General features: G+C 34.3%; 1 protein-coding gene across 5 annotated transcripts in view; it reads left to right on the forward strand.

The window, feature by feature from the left end:
• Window positions 1–22,544, forward strand: part of ATAD2B (ATPase family, AAA domain containing 2B) — a 122,630-nt gene that overhangs the window by 6,361 nt on the left and 93,725 nt on the right. For 3 of the 5 annotated variants that reach the window (XM_027555972.1, XM_027555974.1, XM_027555973.1), the window contains exons 2-8: window positions 9,437–9,588; window positions 14,561–14,610; window positions 14,967–15,120; window positions 16,532–16,634; window positions 18,033–18,141; window positions 19,037–19,078; window positions 20,434–20,550. In XM_027555972.1, the coding sequence (XP_027411773.1) occupies window positions 9,437–9,588; window positions 14,561–14,610; window positions 14,967–15,120; window positions 16,532–16,634; window positions 18,033–18,141; window positions 19,037–19,078; window positions 20,434–20,550 (727 nt within the window). The remainder of the gene's footprint in view (window positions 1–9,436; window positions 9,589–14,560; window positions 14,611–14,966; window positions 15,121–16,531; window positions 16,635–18,032; window positions 18,142–19,036; window positions 19,079–20,433; window positions 20,551–22,544) is intronic. The other 2 variants (XM_027555975.1, XM_027555977.1) reach the window with 1 other exon arrangement.

The raw sequence follows: 22,544 nt of genomic DNA on the forward strand, positions 1-22,544 counted from the left end.
GAAGTGTAGTGCTGGAGAAGACTCTTGAGAGTCCCTAGGACTGCAAGGAGATCAAACCAATCAATCCTAAAGGAAATCAACCCTGAATACTCATTGGAAAGTCTGATGCTGAAGCTCCAATACTTTGGGCACCTAGTGTGAAGAGTTGACTCACTGGAAAAGACCATGATGCTGGGAAAGATTGAAGGCAGGAGGAGAAGGAGGCGACAGAAGATGAGATGGTTAGATGGTATCTCTGACTCAATGGACATGAGTTCACTGGGAGATAGTGAAGGACAGGGAAGCCTGTCATGCCACAGTCCATGGCGTCGCAAAGAGTCAGACACAGCTTGGCAACTGAACAAAAACAATTTGAGTAAATAAAACTCGGTGCTTCTTGTTGCAGACCTCTGTTGAGCATTTTGGTACCTCTGTTAAGTGGCTCACTTGTTAGGGACCTTGAAGTTGCTTGATGAAAATTCATTTCCCTTATAGCTTACTAGCATCCTTTATCTAAAATATACTTCAGTGCTCACACTTAGGGTGGGTGTTGCAGTTGTATACTTGATTGTGCAAGTTAAGGGAATCCAATTTTAAAAAACAAAATCAAGCCCCAGCACACTGTAGTTTCTTAATCAGTGTCACATTGTAATAATTTTAAATATGTATATAGAAACAGGGGAAACGTCTTTGAGAGATGTGTACAAACATGAGAGAAACTGGTGCAGGGTAGTTTCTGTATGAAAATTTTTGGAAGTATTTGAAATGAATTAAAAAATGTAACTTAATTTTCATGTTTTAGTTTTTATTCTTCTAATTAAGTCTCCAAGTTTATTAGATGGGAGAATTGAGAAGTGATAGTTGCCTAAGGCCATATGATTTTAAAAGCAACAGTTCAACTGGAAATGGAAGTTTCTTTAATTTTTAGTATCTATTGAGTGACTTGATATGCCAGACACTGAAGGGAAAGGAGCACACAAGACTCTTATTTAAAGTCATGAAATCAGTATTTCAAATAATATGGAAATGCACAGAAAAAAATGAAAGGACTTTCCCCACTTCCATGATTCCTTTAGTTCATTCTTCCCAGGGATAACCACTGTTAAAGCTGGTGTATATCTTTCCAGACCATTGCACATGTAAGTATGGGTTATTTATACTACTTATGATAATTATTTTTTCTCTTTAACTATGTATCATGTATATTCTTTCATATCTGTCCTTGCTAGCTTTTTAACATTTTGTTGTATCTTTACACCTCACTTCTTGAACTTTTCCCTGTTGATACACAGGTAGGTTTTCTCCATGTTTTTAATATTATAAATAATGTCACATAAAATGACCTTTTTCTTTTAGGCAAAGTGGAAATATTGAGTCAGAGGTATATTATACTTTAAGCTTTTATAGTTTTTGCCAAATTGTTCTATAAATAGGCTAAAGCAATATGCACCCCACTCCCCAAAACTCTCCGCACTTAAGTTTTTGTACCTTTTACTGGCTGATGAAAGGAGTTAGGGGTTAAGTTTCTTGAAGGGCAGACTGTTTAATCATCAAGTATGTTTATATCTAACACAGTAATAGATGTTAATAAATTTTGTTTGTGGAAGGAAAGAGTGACTGAAGATAATAAATTTATGAAGTTATGTTAATACTACAAAGCCAAGCAAGTATCCTTACTTGAGACTGTATCCACTGTTAGGCTGTAACTAACTGTACACATTTGTTACTTTTAGTGGTTGGCCAAATTGTTTGTTTTTTTCTTAGTAGCACTTAGTTATCTTTAACTCCATTTGAAACAATTTTGTTAGATTGTAGCATGACAAGTGTCACATCAGCTGTGCTTTAAAGAAAAAGCTTACTAAATTGGTGAATTTTTGTGTAGCTATTTTAATATTGAAGATGGAAGGGAAAAAGCAACATTTTTGGCAATTGTTGCTGTTGTTCAGTTGTTAAGTCAAGTCCAACTCTGCAACCCCGTGGACTGCAGCATACCAGGCTTCCCTGTCCCCTTCACTATCTCCTGGAGTTTGCTCAGACTCATGTCCTGTGAGTCAGTGATGCCATCTAACCATCTCACCCTCTGTCGCCCTCTTCTGCTCTTGCCCTCAGTCTTTTCCAGCATCGGGGTCTTTTCTAGTGAGTTGGCTCTTCGCATCGGGTGGCTAAAGTGTTGGAGCTTTAGCTTCGGCGTCAGTCCTTTCAATGAATATATTCAGGGTTGATTTCCTTTAGGATTGACTGGTTTGATCTCCTTGCAGTCCAAGGGACTCTGAAGAGTGTTCTCTGGCACCACAGTTTGAGAGCATCAGTTCTTCCGTGCTCAGGCTTCTTGCTGGTCTAACTCTCACATCTGTACATGACTACTGGAAAAAACATAGCTTTGACTATATGGACCTTTGTCAGCAAAGTGATGTTTATGCTTTTTAATATACTGTCTAGGTTTGTCATAGCTTTTCTTCCAAGGAGCAAGCATCTTATATACTTTTTACTGGCTAATTTAAGGAGTTAGGAATTAAGTTTCTTTAAGGACAGACTGTTTAATCATCAAGTATATTTAGTATCTAGCAAAGTAATATGTATGTACATGTGTGCTCAGTCATATCCAACTCTTTCCGACCCCAGGAACTGTACCCACCAGGCTCTTCTGTCTGTGGAATTTTCCAGCAAAGAAATACTGGAGTAGGTTGCCATTTCCTCCTCCAGGGGATCTTCCTGACCCAGGGATCAAACCCGTGTCTCTTGTGTCTCCTGCATTGATAGGTGGATTCTTTACCACTTGTGCCACCTGGGAACAAGATAACACAGTAACAGGTGTTAGTAAATTTTGTTTGTGGAAGGAATGGATCACCGAAGATAATAAGCTTATGAAGTTATCTTACTACTACAAAGTCAAGCAAGTATCCTTACTTGAGACTATCCACTGTCAGGCTGCAGTTGTAGACATTTGTTACTTGTAGTGCTTGGTCAAATAGTTTGGTTTTTTCCTAGTAGCACTTAGTTGTCTTTAACTCCATTTGAAACAATTCTGTTAGATTGTATTGTGACAGCTGTCACATCAGCATTCATTAAACAAACTTACAAAATTGTTGAATTTTTGTGTAGCCATTATAATATTGAAGATGGAAGAAAAAAGCAACATTTTCAGCAAATTAGGCTTTATTGTTTCAAGAAAGGTAAAACTGCAACTGAAATGCACAAAAACATTTGTATAACATATGGAGTCAGTGCTTTGACAGATGGAATGTGTCAAAAGTGGTTTGGGAAGCTTGCATGCTAGAGATTTCTCACTGGACGATGCTTCGTGGTGGGGTAGACCAGTTGAAGTTGATGCCAATCAAAGGGAAATATTAGTTGAGAACAATTTATGTTATACTATGTGGAAGAGAGCCTACATACTCAAAATATCCAAATCAAGTGCTGAAAATCATTTTCACCAGCTTGGTTATCTTCATCGCTGTGGTGATTGGGTTCCACATAAGTTAGTCAGGAAAAACCTTGACTGCATTTCTGCATGTAATTCTCTACTTAAATGTAATGAAAATGTTCCATTTTAAAAATGTGATGGGTGGTGAAAAGTGGATACCATACAATAATGTGGAATGGAAGAGATTGTAGGGCACGTGAAATGAACCACCACCTACCACAGCAAAGGCCGATCTTCATCCCAAGAAGGTGATGTGTATATGGTGGGATTGGAAGGGAATCCTCTACCATGAGCAGGAGCAGATTCCAAACAATTAATTCCAATAAGTACCGCTTCTAGTTAGAGCAACTAAAAGTAGTGCTCAATGAAAATTGTCTGGAATTAGTCAACAGAAAATGCATATTCTTTTGTCATGAAGACCTTTAGTGAGACTGCACGTTACTCTGATGACCGGGCAAAAACTGTTAGAGCTTGCTTGGGAAGTTCTGGTTCATCCACCATATTCACCAGATATTGCACCTTCAGATTTTCACTTATTTCAGTCTTTACAAAAATTCTCTTAATGGAAAAATTTCAAAAGACTATAAAAGGTACCTAGAACAGTTCTCTGCTCAGTAAGATAAAAAGTTTTGGGAAGGTGGAATTATGAAGTTGCCTGAAAAGTAATAGAAGGTAATGGAACAAAATGGTGAATACATTGTTCAATAAAGTGAAAAGTGAAAGTGAAAAATGTGTCTGTCACTTAAAAACCGAAGAAACTTTTTGGCCAACCGAATATTTCCTCAACCTGGTTTTATCAATCTTATGCCCTGGTGGCTCAGATGGTAAAGAATCCGTCTGCAATGTGGGAGACCTGGGTTCACTCCTTGGGTTGGGAAGATCCCCTGGAGAAGGAAATGGCAACCCACTCCAATATTCTTCCTGGAGAACTCCATGGACAGAGGAGCCTGGCGCGCTACAGTCCGTGGGGTTGCAAAGAGTCAGACTGAGTGACTGAGCACAGCACATGAAGTAAGTAGTAGTTTTTGAGTGACAGTGGTAGTGCTGCAATAGGAGACTGTTCTCTCTTTTAAGTCTGTGGCATGCTGTAGTCTGCCCATTGTCTCTTTGTCATTTTAAGTCATGTAATATTTTCAGATAAAAAGATATTATCTTCCAGGAAGAAAATTGCTGTTTAAACTGTGAGAGATATAAACTATTTTTATCTTTTTATGACTCCTCAGCTCACTTCTATATTTTTTCCTTCTTTCTATAGTCTTTCATGATGATTGTTTAGAAATATTAAACTAGTAAGCTGTTGCTCTTGGGATATTTGAGGAAATTTTAGGATATTTTGTGTGCCTGAAGTTTTAGGACTTTGTAGACTAGTATTGGCTCTAAGAAAATAAATAGCAGTGTGAGTTTTGTTTTCTGAAGTCATGGTAACTGCTGCCTCTGTGAATTCTTTTTACAAATGAAAGAAAAAGAAATTGCCCTTTAAAGCTTTCTCATGAAAACAGGAGTACCCATTTTTTCAAAAGGTGGAAGAAAAAGCTGTTTTACAAAGAAAACTGGAACAGGTTGATGGCACCAATATACTTTCTAACAAGGGCTGTTCCTATTCTGTTTTTTCTTTTCTCTTTGAGGATCTTTTCCTCATCAGTTATCTTGCTCTTTTTTGAGGGGAAGGGGCTTGCTGTATGGTTTGTGGGATCTTAGTTTTTGCTTTTGAACTGTGGTGTCAGAGAAGACTCTTCAGAGTCCCTTGGACTGCAAGGAGATCCAACCAGTCCATCCTAAAGGAAATCAGTCCTGAATATTCATTGGAAGGACTGATGCTGAAGCTGGAACTCCAATACTTTGGCCATCTGATGTGAAGAACTGACTTAGTTGAAAAGACCCTGATGCTGGGAAAGATTGAAGGCAGGAGAAGGGGACAACAGAGGATGAGATGGTTGGATGGCATCACTGACTCAATGGACATGAGTTTGAGTAAACTCCCGGGAGTTGGCGAGGGACAGAGAAGCCTGGCGTGCTGCCGTCCATGGGGTCGCAAAGAGTCTTCTCCAACACCACAGTTCAAAAGACACGACTGAGCGACTGAACTAAACTGAGTTCCCCAATCAGGGATGGACCCCAGCAGTGAGAGCACCAAGTCTTTACCACTGGACCACCAGGGAATTCCCCTCTTTAAATTTTTATTATAGCTTATTCTCTTCTGTGGGTCCCTTTTCTTGTATTTACAAGAATCCAGGTCTCTTTAAAAAAAAAAAAATTTCGTCACTGACTTCTTTGACTTTGTAACCTGTTTAAGACTATTGTCTTATTTTCTTAATTCTGACACTTTCAAGAGTAGCTTTGTGGTTTATCACCTGTACATTCTCACCACTGTCAGAAGTTACAGTGGAAAAAAATAAGTTACAGTGACCTCCTAATTAACAATCCACACATTTACCAGCTTTTATCCCATCTGATCTTTTTATAACCAAACTTCTACTCCCCTTGTTTGAGTGAGACACTGTGTTTTTCTCTAGTTTATGTGAGATCCTTTCTGCTCCATCTCTGTAATGTAGGCATTTTTAAAAGTTTTTTTTTTTTTTTTTTTACTTTTGTTCTCTTGTTTTTTCACTCTGTATGTTACCTATGACCCTTTTAGTACAATTTCATATTTATCTCTAGTCCTCACATCACTCTGTCTCAGAATTGTGTTTCCCACAATCTGATAGACATCTCCCTAGATTTCTGGCTAGGATTCTAAACCTAACTTTCAAAATCATAATTAACTGTTACATTTCTCCCATCAACATCTGCACACTACTTACCTCCCCCCACATCCCTCCACCTTCCTCCATAGCTCCTAAAACACAGCAACCACTTTTTATGCCCACTCTGTCTTTACATTTAATATTTCTTATTTTCTACATTTATAATGCTGTGTGAATCCATCATCAGGACTTGAATCAATCTCTTGATTTACTAATTCACTTACTGCCTCGAATTTTTCATTTTTTAATGCTGTGCTTGGGTACATTCTTTTTGTTTTTTAAGTCCAGGTTCTAGATTTCTGAACAAATTCTAATCTGGGCAGGAAGCCTTCCCTGACAACCAGGGCAGCATAAAATTCTTCTGTTTCATTATTCTCAAGTTCTTTTACCTAATTTTAGGAGATTTATGGTAGAATAGTGTTTAATATTTGTGGTAGCTGATGAGTATGGTTTAAGAAACTCAGGAAATTCACTTTTACAAATTGGAAAACTTTTCTACCTATTTTAGAAGGTTAGAGTTTAGCAAAAAAGTCACTTAGGTGGGAAGGACAACTTTTTATTGTATTTTTTGTACGATTTGACATTATTACTATTATACCTCTCTTGGAATGTATCACATCATTGAATCATGTTCCTCTGACAATTCTAGGTGTTCCATTATTGTTATAAAATAAAGTCCACATGGTTTATGATGTCTTCCTTCATCTCAGCTGGCAGTTACCATTTTTTGCTTTCAGAGAATTGTGTATTTCTAGATTCTTTACCATCTGATCCACCAGGGAATCCCATTCCTATTATAGTACTTAACTATCATTTGCTATATATTGTTACTGTAGCTGTCAATTCAATAGATTGTGTAAAAGGGTTAAGAAGATTTTAGTCTTTTTTTTTTAAAACCATTACCTAGTCCTCCCCCCATGTCTTATGTGCACAGTAGGTCCTCAACAAATGTTTGTTAAATGAAATTATTCCCTTTGTTTGAAATGCCTTTCCTGCTCATGGATTGTAACCACTCTGACACATATTGCTAAATGACTGTGGGTAGATTGCATAATCTCTCCTAAATATTTTTATCCTGAAACTAGCAACGCCTTCCCTCAAAGGGTTAGGTTATAATTAACTAGTAAAATGCTTTGAAGAAGTTAAAGTTGAGCATTATGATCATCCTATTAAAGGTGAACTGTTGGTATCAGGTTTGTAGGTAAAGCTTTCTCAAAGCTTGAAGTTAATTAGATGATGTTGAAGTAATTATTCTGTAGTATTTGCATCTTGTTTTTTTGCATCTGTTTTTTTGCTTTACTTAAATCCCTAGAGTTCTTTGGAGGGAAGGAAGCCTTTGTAATGCTGTTTATAAGCCGAGTCATGATTGAAGTCTTTTCACTGTAGGAGTAATATAGTACAGCATTTAAGATGATGTGCATCATGCTATACTTAAATCTTTTATATGCCAGAGGTCCTCAGACTTCTGTGTGCTAAGAATCCTTTGGAGGCTCTCATTGAAAATGTCCCACCTCCACCCAAGGTTCTAGTTTGGCAGGTTATGTTTCTTAATGACAGATCAGGTGCTTTCTGATTCAGTTAGTATGTGGACAACACTTTGAGAGATACTCCTGAATGAAGCTGTAAAAAGCCTGTAGAATATGAGAGAATGACTAGTAAATAAACATATAAACTCATATGACTTATGATATTCAAAGTCATTAGTTATATAATATTCACAGTTATATAATAACTCACATATTTAAAAAATGGCTTAACTTCAAATACTTTTACCATTTTTCCTTGAATTCAGTAAGTACATAGTACTTATTCCCAGAGTGTATTTGTGAAACTTCAGTACCTACAGATGACTCCAGTTGCTGATGGACAAGGAAGCCTGGTGTGCTGCAGACCATGGGGTCTGAGTCGGACATGACTAAGCAACTGAACTGACAGATGCCCCATGAAAAAAAGAGCTTGATTAAATAAGTTTGTGAATTGTTATATACTGTCATCCATACTTGGAGATTTATATTGCATATTAACTTTTTTTCTGTATCACCATATGGCCTGTGGGATCTTAGTTCCTCTACCAGGGATGGAACTTGCGCCCCTTGCATTGAAAGTAGAGTCTTAACCATTGGACTGTCAGGGAAGTCCCTGCATGTTAACATACTAAAGACTCTTACAAGTCCTGAAGCAAAAAACCTTGGACCTCATTGTTTTCTGAAATGTATTTGACTATGAGCTTTCCTTTGTTTCTCCTAGCAATTTCTATTAACTTACTGAACAAACTTGAGGAAATCTTGCTTTTTTCTTTCCTCCCAGTTAGGAAATGAGTGAATGAATTGAGTAAGGAGGGTGAACCCGGGTCTCTTTCATTGCAGGCAGACACTTTAACCTCTGAGCCACCAGGGAAGCCCCTACTAGGATGCCAACTAAACTATATAGGAGTGATTGGATTAGATAATTACCACCATGATGGTATTGGATAAAGGCCAGTAATAGTCATAGAATGCTGTGGCTAGTGAGTTTGATGAAGAACAGAGTATTGGTTAATTTTAAGAATGATTTCACATAAGCTAATCAAATACAAAGGGAAAAATAGTGACTTTATAGTGGGAAAACCTGGCAGACACCAACTTGATTAGGTGATCAAGGTTATTCTTAATGATGGGTAGGTACAATATGCATAGTATCATGTCTGTATATTCTTCCATGGATGTTATGGCCTGAATTGGGTTACAAGGAACATCAGGTAGACCCAGACTGATGGTCATTCCAGAGAATTAAAAAGCTTATATTCTTTATAGTCAAGGGCATGAAAATGAGGAACTGAGGGGACTGTTCCAGATAGGAGGCAGAGGAGGTCTGATAACTACATACAGTATATGTTCCTGGATATAATTCTGAATCAGAAAGGAAAGAGAGATCATGTTGGGACATTTGATAACATTTGAATGTATCTGCAAATTAGCTTTATGTTACATCAATGATGATTTCCTAATTGGGAGGATTGAATGATGCTAATGTAGCAGAATTTTCTTGTAAGTTACACACTGGAGTATTTAGATAATATCTACACATATTTTCTGTAGTCTTGAAATTATTTTAAAATAAAAACTAAATGTACTTTTTGGAGCGTAAATTTATCTAACTTTTTTGTTTTTGTATTTACAGATGATTACATTTTGCTACACTTGTAGAGGGATTCCTTCAGTAGATAGTTTTTGGTTGAATAAACACTATCCAGGAATTTAAGAATTCTATGAATTTTAATAAGAAATGCATTTTAAACTTTTTCTTTCAGAAAGCTGAAGCTGATGGTAGTTTAAGTGATAGCCATGTGTCTCCTCCAGCCAAACGCACTTTGAAACAACCTGACTCTGTTTGCAAAGACAAATCAAAATCACGAACTACTGGTCAGCGAGAAGAATGGAATATATCAAGTGGACAGGCCAGGTGAGAAGGGAGAACTCACCCATTGTTTTTTCATAATTTTTTTGATGGGATTCAGGGCTGATATTAATGCTAATTTTCTTAAATTGTAAAACCACCTGTCTAGGAATACTTATAAATTGTATTAAGCTTATTTTATAATTTTTGTATGTAATTTTATTTTCTCTAAATATACCAAAAATACATTTAGTATGTAATGGAAACTATTATTACTTAAAACATTAAGAATTTTGATAGGTCTTGAATGTGCATACATGTTTATACTTCTGAAAATTTAAATAAAAACAATGGTTAGAAGTATATTTTTTATTTAAAAATAAAATAAAATCTCTTCTTCCTAAAATTATTAAATATTCCACTTGAATTGGTATGCTAAAATGTAATAAAATCTAAATTAATTTCTAATAAATCTTTTCATGTATCTGATTGTTTTCAACTTAAATTTTCTCTGTGTCTGTTTTGATATGTATTATGAACATAATTTTACTCACCAAAGTAAGTGGTACTAATTTAATGTAGATAGGATAGCTGTATATACACTCAGAAGAGATTTAAATTTTCAGCTTAGAATCCTTAGCTTCTCTTTTTTCCAAAGTCTTTAATGTAAAAGTGCTGATGATATGCCAATTGCAAACAAAAGTAAAAGGAAATTCCTTTTTGACAGTATTTTTATTTTATGTCTGTAGGTAAATTCTGGACACTGCTATTAGTCTTTAATGAAAATAATCTTTGGAGTTACATAGATTTTGATAGGCATTATACATTTACTAGTCTCTAAAGAGTCTGTGCCTAATTTAATATGTACCATTTTATTTAAAAGTTTTAATTTTGCATTGTCTGAGAGCTAAGTTGAAAATTATGTGAATCATCTATTGATTTTTTTTTTTTTTAACTTTCCCACCTTTCCCATACTCATTCATCTGTGAGATGAAACAGATCCAGATCACTATAATGATGTCACTTAAAATAAGTACTTTCCTTTAATTATACTTGTACACTTGATTTATAGGATGTAATCTGTATCCTGTGTTTATTAGATGAGTGAATCAGGCTTCTTTTTCTAACAAATGTTTCTAAAAAGTATTCTTTTACTGTTAAAAGTTTGGCTTTTAATTGTAAGATAATTTTAACAGTGTAACTCAAGTATGAGCCTCTCTAGTACAATAGATTTTTCACACCTTATCCACTCAGAGATCTGTATAAATTAATCTTAATCATGTCTTTCATGTAAAAAAAGAGTTTTGCTTCCATTTAGATACCTTATCCTTTAAAAAAACTTTCAGTACATTTTGAATAAGAAACTTAAGAAATAATGAATGCTAATAGAATTTACTGCTTCTGTTTTGACAGGAGAATAATGTTTAGCAATTCACATAATTTTAAAAGTTTTGGGGTTATGTGAATGTGAAAAGACACTGCTAGAGTCTTTTAATATTTCAGATGACCTGAAAAGAAAATGCCATTTGGTCTGTCAGATTCAACAGAATTGAATTTCTGGGAAACTTGTAGTTAAAAATATTTTAGATTTTGAGATAATATAAATAGAAAAATCAGGATTTATATGAGTGCTTATATTAGTTTTTATGTCATGAACCTGAGAATCCTAATTCCTTTATTTTGGTAATCTAAAGTCCTGAGCGCATCTAAGGTAAAATGACTGAAGTTCTTTCAGGAAAATGATTTTTTAAAATGCAGTTCATTTGGAGGAAAATTGAATAAAGATAAAAATTAGTATTAGCTATGAAAAATGATGAATCTTAAAGGACTTTAACAACCATTAAATTCTTTAAAGAAACTACTGTTGATTGGTAAAATAACATTTAGGAATAACTTTTAGAGATTGGATGAAAATAGAGATTAAAATGGAACTAGAACTTTGATATCTTCATAAATGATTTGAGATAGATTATAAGTTTTTTGGGGGGGAGGAATCTGGGTTTATATATTTAAAGTCCCAAGTTTATCAATATAGTTACAGTGATTGATAATATTTTTGTAAAATGAGGATTTTCTTGGTAAAAATCTTTACTACTGTATTACATCTTTTCTTCTTTAGCTTATATGTAGAAATTCATAAATATACTTGCTAACCTAGATAGCTGTTGCAGCTTACAAGTATTTTGAGTTCAGAATCCCATTTCATTGACTTTGTCAGTTGACATTTATTTAGCCACTGGATATTTATCTAATTTGGAGGCTGTGTGTTGGGGAGTAGGTGGTTGGGAGAGTCAACATGGAGAATTCTCATGGCATGCATTTGATGTCTGTGGAATAATAGACATACTCTGAGAAACACACGAAATTAAATCTTTGATAAGCCTAACTGTGCACTAAAGTATAATATGTGTGAAAATTTTGTTTTGTGGTCAAATGATGAGGGAGTAGTGAGGTTAGGCAGAAGTGTAATCACCACTGCTGAGGCTTATTAGAATTGAAGGCAGGTAGTGGTTAAAGTTTTTCCAAATGAATGCTTTTGCTGCATTGAGGTCTAAAATTCTCATAAATCATTGAATGCCTTGGGTTTATGTGGGTGAATAAGTAATGATTTTTGAGTCTGGTATTGAACTGGTAGCTTGTTCCACATAATTAAAGATGTAGAAACTTTTAATGTAATAATTACTGAATGCAGTGATAGTGTCTCCATTTAAAAAATTTAGGGTACAGAGATAAAGGAAAATATCCCCCACTTATTCCCCATTTTAAAAATAAACAAAGGGGACTTCATAATCATAAAGGATTTATTAGAGGATTCATTTAATCAATGAACCTGCATGGTTACATTTTTTTGGGGGGGGGATTGCTGAAAACTTTTATTTTTTAATTTTTTATCTCACTCAAGAGATATTATAAAATTATTGAAGAGAAATGACTGCTTTGAATATATAAGTAGATATAATCAATGCACAAGGGTTTTCAGATTAAATCATCAATGATTTCTCAGGGTAAAATAATTCAATCCTTTTGAAATGATATTAAGCATAAATCTACTCATAATTTTATTAAATAAGCAATTCATTTAAAGATTTGTAAATACTAGGTATGTCTTAAATTCCTTGGTTCACAAGGATATCATTTTGACACAACGTTTAGTTACTAAGTCATGTCTGACTCTTTGTGATCCCAAGGACTGTAGCCTGCCCGGTTCCTCTGTCCATGGGATTTCCCAGACAAGAACACTGGAGTGGGTTGCCATTTCCTTCTCCAATGCAAGGTTACATTTTAAGTGATTAATTTTGGGGAACATTGATTCAAGAGACTTTTTAAGCACCTATATAATTGTATAGGCAGACCAACCCTTGAAATACCAATATTATCTTTTTACATCCGAGTATTTCATATTCTATCTCCTTTTTTTTTCTTTCTCCTTTTTATAAAGAGAAATGATAATGGTACAGTGATGACAATAAGCTATGATTGTAAGTTAATGGGATTGATTGAAGAAGTTTTCTTTTTTCGCCCACCTTAAATCAGATCTTTCATTAGCAATGAAATAAAAGCAAGTAAGCACTGTCTTCTTTAGAGGAACAAAAATTGTTACTGTGCTTTCATCCTAGTGATGTTATTTTTTCAACGGAGTTTTAGATTTCTTATGTAGAATGATTTTAGGGTTAGCATCTTTTCTTTTGAATAATTTATGTGAAATTCCAACCATTTGGTCTTACATACAGCTAAAATTCATTTGAAGCCAAGAATTGTGAATTAACTGATGTCCCTGAGTTAATATTATGTTGGGTCCAAAGCCAAAATGTATTTATGCTTTTTCTATGTGGTTTTAAGTGGATTTTAAGAATGATTCTAGGAAATTCCACATGTATAATGTGTTAAGGAATAACCTAATAACATCAATTTTACTACTTTATAGTCAAGCTCATAAACCAGGAGAATTGTATAATAAAGATTCTAAAAATGAAATACTTTCCAAGAAGTAGTATTTTAGAACAAGATGGTTGTGTTGTTTTCCTGGGGAAAGGAGGGATGGACTTTTTTGTTTTTGTGTTCTTGATAGTCGGAAGGTACGTAATAGTTTTTGTTTATATCATGTGGTCATTCTGTCTGTGACTTTTACTAGACAGGGACATTTATAATTAATATTTATGACATTAATATATATAATTAACATAAAGCATGCTAGAGTAACCAAAAATGTTAGAATATTTTAGTTAAAAAATGTTGTGCAAACCACATAGATAAGCAGAAGAAAGTCATATATACTATTTTTTGAATGTCGTCTCTCTCCCCTTTTTAATATTTGGAAATAATAATTGTTGGGTATTTAAAAAAAATAAGTTTATGTTGACAGCTCTTTTATTATGTAACAATTTTTAGTTTTTGTTTTTGAATTTTAATTATAGTAAGGTATACTGCAACTTTCTTCCATAAATTTTCATATTTTGATGACACTTTAAGTATCTTTCTAGTGACTGAACATTTCTGTCCCTCCACCAAAAGGGAGAGTGGTACAATGACTTTTGAGAGATTAACTAAGTTTTCATGTATTAGTTTAGAATGTGTAATATAATACTTTGAAGAAATTATTAAACCTTGTTGGTATTCAAGTACTTTTTTCTTCTTACAATTTATTGCTTGAATAACTTTGTTTGAATCTTAGGTTGTCAATGGAAACAAGTAGTAAAGATCTGTGACCATTGCTATTTATGGCATTAGTTAACTTTACGGTACATACAGAGCTTAAGCCTTTCCATTGGATTTTAATTTATAGAGTTGAAGACAGAGTGAGTTCAGTTTATAACTTGTTATTAAAGCTTTTCTTGAAGTAATGAAATGACTTTTCACTAATGTATTTTATTAATTTGTATATTATCAATCTTAAGGTAAAAAAATGTTTTCTTTCCTTTTAAAAAAGTAATATTGCATTAGTGACATTTAAAGATTAACGTGATTCCACCAGTATTGCATTTTTGTTTCTTTAAATGAATGTTGATGTGTTTGCATATTAAATATAATTGTGTTCTAGGTTAACTTCTCAGCCTGGTGCTACATTACCAAACGGACATAGTAGCTTATGTGAGTATTCTGTTATGAAACTGGTTGGTATTGAAATACTTATAATGTTGTTAGAGTTCTAAAGTGGGGTAAAATAGTGTAATTTACTAGTATGCTCAGCATACAGTTGGAAGTGACTGGATTACAGTCATGGTAAATATGTATATAATTGTTAAACATTGAGAAATTAGTACAATTGAAATAATTTAAGTTATCATGGCAGATTGTAAACAGTTTTAGAAATTTTACATTATTGGATATTAAAGTCATTTAAGAGGTTATAGTAAGCTCCTTATAGTCTTTTTAAAGTAATTTTTGATTTTTTTCTTTCTTTTTATACTCTGTACTTTGAAATGGAAATTTCTCTCTTCTTGTAGCCCTTCGAAGCCATCCCCATCGAGGGGAAAAGAAAGGAGATGGGGAACTTTCTTGTATAAATGGTGACATGGAAGTCAGAAAAAGCTGTCGTTCCAGGAAAAACAGATTTGAAAGTGTGAACCAGAGTTTGTTATTTGATCAACTGGTAAATAGGTATGAATGTTTTTGCAGTAAGCAGTTTCATGTAATTGTTTTTTTTTTTTAAGCCAGTTGTGTTTTAAAAAGTAACTTAGGCACTGACTTAGCAATCAGTACAATTATTTAAAAACTTAATTTGAATTAACCTTGGTTAGCTCTAGTCACTTTACTAGATTTAATGCAATTTATGTGATAGCATATTTTTTTCCCTCATACTTTTTAAGCTCTTGTGCATACTTAGATAATATAAAAAATAATTTTATTTTAACTTCACTAGTATAGTCCTTTAATATTTGCTCTTTTAACATTTATGTTTTGACAGTTTTCAAGAAACATTAAGTTCCATTACTGATATATAATAGGTATAGTTTTACTTAGTCAAGATTCTGAATTGAAAGTCTTTTGAGACTGCACATGTTGGATATAGCCTAGCTGACTCCTCCCTCAGCATCTACGTGCAATGAAACTGTATTCTTCTCAAATAATAATCATTCCTACTTAATCCTTGTAATAGCCTGGAGAAGGGAGATGACTGTAATTCCTATTTGAAAGGAGAGGAAATTATATTTTATTGTGGTAGCGTCAAATTTGAGTATTAGTTATTATTTGTTAAGCACCTAGATCAGTATCTGAACACATAGTAAGTGCCGTGTGTGTTTAAAATGTCAATGTCAGTATGTATTTTGTGGATGTCAGTTTCCTCTAATTTCTAAATATATCTGCTCTTGGAGTGGGAGGTGGGAGAGGTTTAAGAGGAAGGGGACATAGGTATACCTATGGCTGATTTATGTTGATGTATGGCAGAAACCAGCACAATATTGTAAAGCAATTATCCTTCAATTAAAAATAAGTAAATTAAAAAAAAAAGTATCAGTTCAGTTAACCTTATGCTGGCTTTAAACTTTTTACAAATTCTTTATTCTATACAATTTTTAACACCATCTTCAAATAAAAAGATTCGAATTAGTTTTTTTTTTTTTTTGTACCATGGATCTGATAGTCAGTTATTTGTAGTAGTATTATGAATTTAAATATTTGAAGCTGAGTAAACAAAGGTCTTCTATTTGTAAGTTTTATTTTAATATATCATGACAGAAGATGTTCTGTTTCTGTCTTTCTTTTCTTTTTTGGCCATGCTGCATGGCTTGTGGGATCTTAGTTCCCTGACCAGGGTTTGAACCCAGACCCCAGCAGTGAAATCACTGAGTCCTAACCACTGGACTGCCAGGGCATTCCCTGTTTCCTTCTGTTTTTGAGGCAGTATCTTCTAATGGATGCTAGTTCAGAAGAAGATATTAACTGGGATATTAGGTACAGTTAGAAATTAGATGGCTTAATTATTCTTTGATGATGAGCTCTTTTACCTGTATGATATACAGTTTGATCCTGCAATTGTCTAAACCCTAGTTTTATTATGTAATTGTAGTACTGCTGAAGCTGTACTACAGGAAATGGACAACATAAACATTAGACGGAATCGTCGATCAGGAGAAGTAGAACGGCTTCGAATGTGGACAGATACAGAATTTGTGAGTATGTTAATCTTAACAACTGTCCCTGGTGGCTCAAAGGGTAAAGAATCTGCCTGCAATATGGGAGACCGAGGTTTGATATCTGGGTCAGGAAGATCTCCTGGAGGAGGAAATGGTAACCCACTCCAGTATTCTTGCCTGGGAAATCCCATGGACAGAGGAGCCTGGTGGGCTACAGTTCATGGGGTTGCAAAGAGTCGGACATGACTGAGCGGCTAACACAACAACAACAGCAACAACAACAACCGTTGCAAGTAGTTTTTATTTTGATCGAGGAATTCAAAGAGAGCAGCATTTGGATTTTCTTGAATTAACAGAATTGTTCCTTTTTTGTTTCCAATTTAATCTGAGATTTTATTGTTTTCTTTTTTCTTTTATCCATACCTTGCTTGCCACAAGCTTCCTCAAAAGACCCTCTACCCTTTTGCCAGAGAGATCTCCTGGAGAAGGAAATGGCAACCTACTCCAGATTCTTGATTGAGAAATCCCATGGACAGAGGAGCCTGGTGGGCTACAGTCCATGTGATGGCTAAAGAGTTGGATGCAGCTTAGTGACTAAACAACAACATCTTAAAGTACAACTCTGATTCTGTTGTTAACTATTAAGGTTTTTTTTTTTGCTGCACTGTGTGGCATGTGAGATCTTAGTTCCCCAACCAGGGATTGAACCTATATCCCTTGCATTAGGAGTATGGAGTCTTAACCACTGAACCACCAGGGAAGTCCCTTTAATGGTTTTTTAATGTGTGCTGAATTAATTAAAATCACCTTAGATAGCCAATGGGAATTTGCTATATGACACAGGGACCTCAAACCCAGCGCTCTGTGACGACCTAGAGGGGTGGGACGGAGTAGGAGGAAGGCTCAGGAGGAAGGGGATATATGTATACCTATGGCTGATTCATGTTGATGTATGGCAGAAACCAGTACAACATTGTAAAGCAATTATTCTCCAATTAAAAATAAATAAATGAAAAAAACCCCAAATCACCTCAACTGGCATAATGTGGTTTCAAACTTTATCTTCTCATACATCATTGTCCAAATACAAACACATCATTCTTACTTTCCTATCTTTTACTCTTGTTAATACTTCTGGTTGAGGACTTAATGCAGTTCTATCTTTGTTTCAAGGCTCATTTCAAGTGCTTCCTCCCTCACTCCCCTAGGCACATTTCCCCTCTCCCTGCCCAATTTTCAAGTATCTTATGAGTTTTATTTTTCTTCTTGTTTCATACATTTATTAAATTCAGTAAGGTCCATTTTCATTGATCTGTGCCTTGCAAATAGATCCTCAGTAAATTTTATCAAGTGGGCATGTCCCATTGGGCTAGTGATACTGATGGCTGGGAATAAATTTCATGTTAATATTTGACAGATTTCTCTCTTTAAAAGGAAAACATGGATATGTATTCAAGAGTGAAAAGGCGAAGAAAGTCACTGAGAAGAAATAGTTATGGTATACAAAATCATCATGAAGTCTCTACTGAGGGTGAAGAAGAAGGTTTGTAAAGCACCTTTATGAAATAAATGCTACAAAGTTCAGGTGGGAGGAAAGAAAAACATATACAAACTATATATATATATGTGTGTGTGTGTGTGTGTATATATATATATATAGTATATTGCTGGATGGGTGATTTTTGACTTTAGAGGTCTATATTATATAATTCGGAATAATTTTTGTTCCACTGACATTTCTGAGTATTCCTTCATTTGGAAAAATGCCTTTGCTGTACGCTATGCATTGTTGTGTAATATTGATATATCTTGTTAGTAAGCTGTTGGGTAGTCCTTAAATGACCTAATCTGATGCAACATTTGCCATGGGCTGATCTGCTTGTTAGTAGGCAAGACCTCTTTTGTATTTAGGTACTTTTTAACTGGAAATCTCTGTCCATAGCCACCTAAATCTATGATTATTTGGATCTCAAATTTAGTTATGGACACAGGATGGTGAAGTTAAGAGAAAGAAAGATTGCTAATACTACTGGAGGGAGTGGTACTGCTTTTTTCTGAGGCCTATCTATCTGAGTTCTGATTTGAAGAATCCTGACTGAATTTGTCAGGCTGGATTTGGGAGTAGATGAAAGCACATTTGTCTGAGGATTATAAATTGATGACTAGTAAGATCTATAGGATTTACATTTATAGGGTTTAATTCTGTACATGTTAACTTTCTTTATTAAAATGGATTTTTAGAAGATTTGGTGTATTTTAAATGCAGTATAGTTGTTTTTCACTGGGAAATCTTATTAGTTCCTACTATTCATGTAGCTTAGCTGGATAAGAATGGGTTTATTTCTCAAATTCTGTAATTAATATATTATTAGCAAGTTTTGAAGAGTTGATATTTTTAATGAAGGTATTTTATTGAGCAAATATTATTGTTGTTACAGCTAGAACCTCTATATTGCTTCCTTTGGAGAAAATCAGTATAGGTGAGACAGATTTATAATGTGATTTTTGCCTTATTATTAACTGAACATCTTTGTAGATTTCCCTGAGGACTTGCCATGTTTAGAATTTTTTCTCATAATAAATAATGCAGTTTTTTTTTTTTTTTCCCCCAAAAGGTAATTTTTTGAAGTTTTAAGGAAACTTATTTGGGCGCAAGTAATTTAAAGTATTATTTACTTAAGTAATATTGCATTTGCTAATTTTCTCATGAGTAAAATGTAAAGTCCTTTGCATTTTTAGTCTCCTGTTTCACTGAGCATCACTGATAGTTTAGTATTTTTTCCAGTGCTTTAATATGATTGTGTTATATTGAAAATTCCTGTGGTTAAAAAGTTAATCATAAAGTACATTGCATTTGAGGACCATAAGCTTAAACATTTTCATCAAACTCTCTTTTCTTTTTAACTTTTAATTTTATATTGAAGTATAGCTATTTAACAATGTTGTGATAGTTTTATGTGGATAGCAAAGGAACTCAGCCATACATATACATGTATCCATTCTCCTCCAAACTCCCCTCCCATCCAGGCTGCCACATAATGTTGAGCAGAGTTCCATGTGCTATACAATAAGTCCTTTTTGGTTATCCATTTTAAATATAGTAGTGTTTCACCAGACTTTTAAACTGTAAATAGATGTCACATCATAGCTATAGCAAAATCACTTTTTAAAAATAAAGGATTTATGTACATTATAATTTATTTTTAAAGTGTATAGCCAGGTAAATTATAAACTGATCAAGAAATAAACTATTACCAGTACCCTAGAAATCTGCTTTCATACTCTCTCCCAATCTCTGCCTGAATTTTTCTACCAAAAATGTAACTAATCTGTGTTTACCTGTTATCAGTGGGCCTAGTAACCATTACACTGTCAACAAAAATTACTCTTGTAACATTAGTAATTATCTTTTAAGCATATTTTTTTTGAACTATCAAGTAGTATGTGAATGCTAAATAACTGTATTCAGTGGTTGATTGGGCATTGAATGGAGTTTGCTGTAATAAAGTTTTGAATCATATTCTATTATTGCTTTATATGTCCAAAAAGATAATACAAAAGATTGAAAAGTCATAGGTGAATCAAGAGCTCAATTGTGATCATATTGATATATTTAGCAGAGAACTATATTATTTGTAGGAAAGGCATTTTCTTTTACATCTATCTAGTTTCATTTTTAATTGCATTGATTTATGCTGTATCATACCATGTTGACACTTTTAAATGTCACCTGTATAGAAAAAGATAAAATATAAATATTCAGTTTTAGAGTAGACCAATCCTTGTAGATTAAAGCAGTTTTTTTTCCTTTTGCTTTTTGTGTGTGGGAAACTAGAATCTCAAGAGGAAGATGGAGATATAGAGGTTGAAGAGGCAGAAGGAGAAGAAAATGATAGGCCATATAATTTGAGACAAAGAAAAACAGTGGATCGATACCAAGCACCTCCAATAGGTAAGAGATTCTAAATAACTTCTTTCCTTTTTGTGGTTGAGTAGCTTATTCTGCTCTGTTTCTTAAAAAAAAATTAGTGTTGTTGAATTTAAAAGAATGAAATCTCTTACAGATTCCGTATATCTTTTCTTATGTATGCTTCTGTTCACACACATGACTGAATGTTGGAGGATACAACTGGAATATAGAATTACATAGTGTATGCACATTTTATTTAAATAACCCTAAATTTAAAAATAAATACTGCTTATACTTTTGTATTACTTTGTTGTTCATTGAATACTTTCATTTGCAGCAGTTCTTTAGGGCAAGCCTCTCTGTGTTCCAAGTGGTTAAGTAATTTAAGCTAAAGTCACAAAAGGGCAGCTTAGCCAGTAAGCTAGGTTTGTGTTTTGTTTTAGTCTTAAGAAGGAAACAATTTATCCTAACACTTTAAAATCTGATGACAAGTAATCAGTTCCATAGGTTCTGTTTTATTGACTATTTCCCCAGCTCTTGGGAAATTCCATCATGATTGATTTCCTTCAGTTTTTAGAATATTGAAATTTAGTTCACATATCATTAAATTTGCCATTTTTGCCAGGCTTTCCTTATTTTTTATCTGTACAATTTATGAGTTTTTAGTATATTCACAAGGGTGTGCAGTCATCACCGCTGTCTAATTCTGGAATATTTTATTACTTTTATACTTCCGTCCCCCTAGCCCTTGGCAATCACTAATGCACTTTCTGTCTCCATCGATTTACCTATATGTGACCTTTTGTGTCTTGCTACTTTCATTTAGCATAATGGATCATCTTATTCAAACTCTCATAATCTAAAGCAGTGATTGATTCTCTGGAAATATCAAAGTTACCTCACTAAAAGCTCGCTGAAGTATGTAGACATTATTCTGCTTCAGTTAGGAATCACTGTCACAGATAGCCCTGATAATAATAGGACAGGTGTGTTAGGACAGAGAAAAGATTGTGAGCCATTTTATTAGTGTTTTTTTTTTTTTTTTAAAGCTTTATTGAGGTATGAGTTATATGTAATCCATTGCCATTCCATATGCTTCATGTACACAATTTGGCAAGTTGGAAATACCTTAGGGATTTACTTATGAAACTGTCACCACAGTCAAGATAATGAGCATTTTCATCAACCTCTCCACCTTCAAATTTCATTCTGCCTGCTTATAATCTACTCCTAACCCTTGTGGCTCAGCTGGCAAAGAATCTGCCTGCAATGCGGGAGACCTGGGTTTGATCCCTATGTTGGGAAGATCCCCTGGAGAAGGCAACAGCTACCCACTCCAGTATTCTGGCCTGGAGAATTCCATGGACTGTATAGTCTGTGGGGTCGCAAAGAGTTGGACACGACTGACCATTTCATTTCATTTCAACCTTCTTTTGCCTCCTTCTCCCAACCCTCAGGCAGTGACTTATCTTACCTGCTTTCTGTCACCATGGATGAATTTACATTTTCTCAAATTTTATATATAGTATAGACTCTTTTTTGTCTGACTTATTCCACTCAGTACATAATGGTAAGACTCATCCATGTTGTTGACTATGACAGTAGTATTTTTCTCTTTATTGCTGAGTAGCATTCCATTGGATGGGTATATCACAATTTGTTTACCCATTCATTTGTTTATGACATTTGGATTGTTGACATTTCTGGTGTCTGGGTATTATAAATACATAAGTTGTTATGAACATATGTTTGCAAGTCTTTGTTTGGACATATGTTTTCATTTTTCTTATAAATACCTAGAAGTAGAAGGCTGGGTTTTTTAATTAGGTGTATGTTTAACTGACTAAGAATTACCAAACTCTTCCAAAGTAATTATACCATTTACATTCTCACTAACAGTGTATGGAATCCCTTGGCAGTAGTTATATGGTAAAGAATCTGCCTGCAATGTGAGAGACCTAGATTCGATTCCTGGGTTGTGAATATCTTTTGGAGAAGGGCATGGCAACCCACTCCAGTATTCTTGCCTGGAGAAT

Source organism: Bos indicus x Bos taurus, chromosome 11, assembly GCF_003369695.1.
Source record: "Bos indicus x Bos taurus breed Angus x Brahman F1 hybrid chromosome 11, Bos_hybrid_MaternalHap_v2.0, whole genome shotgun sequence".
NCBI classification, from domain to species: domain Eukaryota; kingdom Metazoa; phylum Chordata; class Mammalia; order Artiodactyla; family Bovidae; genus Bos; species Bos indicus x Bos taurus.